The sequence below is a fragment of the Panthera uncia genome (assembly GCF_023721935.1).
Source record: "Panthera uncia isolate 11264 chromosome A3 unlocalized genomic scaffold, Puncia_PCG_1.0 HiC_scaffold_11, whole genome shotgun sequence".
NCBI lineage: Eukaryota > Metazoa > Chordata > Mammalia > Carnivora > Felidae > Panthera > Panthera uncia.
Window position 1 is genome coordinate 417,743 of NW_026057578.1, and position 1,557 is coordinate 419,299.

The following is a 1,557-nucleotide window of genomic DNA, read 5'->3' on the forward strand; positions in this document are numbered from 1 at the left end:
CAAGGCAAACGGCCCCGCACAAACCCACAGCACGAAAAGGCCACCAGCGCTGGGCGGAGGGAGGACGTGCCCAGCTCCTCCCAGGCAACGAACGCGTCCAGGAGCTCTGGCTGTGACCACACGGCTGGCGAGCACAGGACAGGGACTGGACCTCACAGCTGCCGCCGGCCAGAACCCGCCTCTGGCCACCACCAACACAGGGGAAGGAGCCACCCTTCCGGCCCCAGCCTGCCCGGCTGGGAGACCCTACGCAGCAGCCACGGCCGGTGCGGCCACTCGTGAGCCCCGAGACTGCTTCGGCGTCTGGTTCACGTGGCCACACCGCGGCGCGCCCACAACACAGACACACACGGAACGTGGCCCCAGACATGCTATTAAAAAAGGAGAGAACAGAAGAGGACCGTAGCTACACTGCTTTAAATACTGCATGCGACGCACTTCACGTGTTGGGGGGCGACGGGCGGGCGGGCGGGCACAGAGGTGGGAAGGGCCCCGGCGGGCTGGCGGCTGCTCCTCCTCCGTGGCCAGGGCAGCCCCCTCCCCATCTCTGCGGCTACAGTTCATGATTCTAAGGGTGAAGTGGCCGGGTGCTGGGCTATCCTCTATCACAGCGGCTCCGGAACTTAGTTGAACCCGTCGGTGTGGTAGCTGGGGTGGGAGTCGGCCGTGAGCTGGGTGGTCTCTGTGGCGGACGCTGGCTGGATGACAATCGGCGTGTCTGCGGCCTCTGAAAAGCAAGCACGTGCGTGTTCATCGTGTGAGGGCGGAGCCTCGCCACCGGGCCTCCCGAGCGCACGTGTGACCCCCAACGACACCGTCCTCGTGACAAAGCTCCGTCGCCTGGCCGCTCCACCAGGGTCACAGGTCGGAGGGGAGAGGCTACCTGCGCACCTCCACCCAACGCAACCTTCCTCCGTCGCCTCAGGTCACCGCCAGCCCTCGGTCCCTCCCCACCTGCTGGGTCCCGTGGAACTTCGGCCGCTTCAGATCGCGGGTGGGGACAGCCCTCTGCGTCTGCTTTTACCTCAAGTGTCCACGTTCACACCTCAACAGTCCCAGCGACCACCACAAACACTCCGGCACCGTGTCAGTGCCCTCCTGTTTGACAAGACAGGTCGACACGGCTCAGGGCCCGGCCCGGCCCGCCCCGCCCCGCTCAGCGGCCCTCGGCGGCCACTCACCCCGCTCGTCCGACTGCAGCTGTGCCTCCAGGTCCTCGGGGGACACGTAGAAGCCGGCGTCCTCGCCCGCGGGCGCCCTGGGCTTGCACCTCCCGCAGCAGCAGTTGAAGCAGCAGCAGAGGCAGCAGCAGCAGTAGCAGCAGGTGAGGAGGCCGCACACGACAAACAGCGCCTGCGCGGGTGGACGACAGGGGGCGCTGGCCACGCGGCCTCCGGGACCCCGGCCACGCGGCCTCCGGGACCCCCACCCTGCGGCCAGCCGGAGGCCGCTCCGGGGGGCGTGTCAGGCCCAGACGCCCTTCGCAGCCCTTCACGGCCCGGGGAGCGGGGACACTGAGAGACCGAGCTCTGTAAGCTTCTGGAAAGGGAGCCTACG

The 1,557-nt window shown here is 68.0% G+C and overlaps 1 protein-coding gene across 5 annotated transcripts in view; it reads right to left on the reverse strand.

Moving 5' to 3' along the window:
* Positions 1-357: 357 nt before the first annotated feature.
* Positions 358-1,557, reverse strand: part of DNAJC5 (DnaJ heat shock protein family (Hsp40) member C5) — a 44,638-nt gene continuing 43,438 nt past the window's right edge. For 4 of the 5 annotated variants that reach the window (XM_049650452.1, XM_049650449.1, XM_049650450.1 and 1 more), the window contains 2 exons: positions 1,182-1,353; positions 358-727 (listed from right to left, as the gene is read on the reverse strand). In XM_049650452.1, the coding sequence (XP_049506409.1) occupies positions 624-727; positions 1,182-1,353 (276 nt within the window). In that variant the 3' untranslated portion in view covers positions 358-623. Of the gene's footprint in view, positions 728-1,024; positions 1,099-1,181; positions 1,354-1,557 lie in introns of all 5 variants that reach the window. The other variant, XR_007462009.1, reaches the window with a different exon arrangement.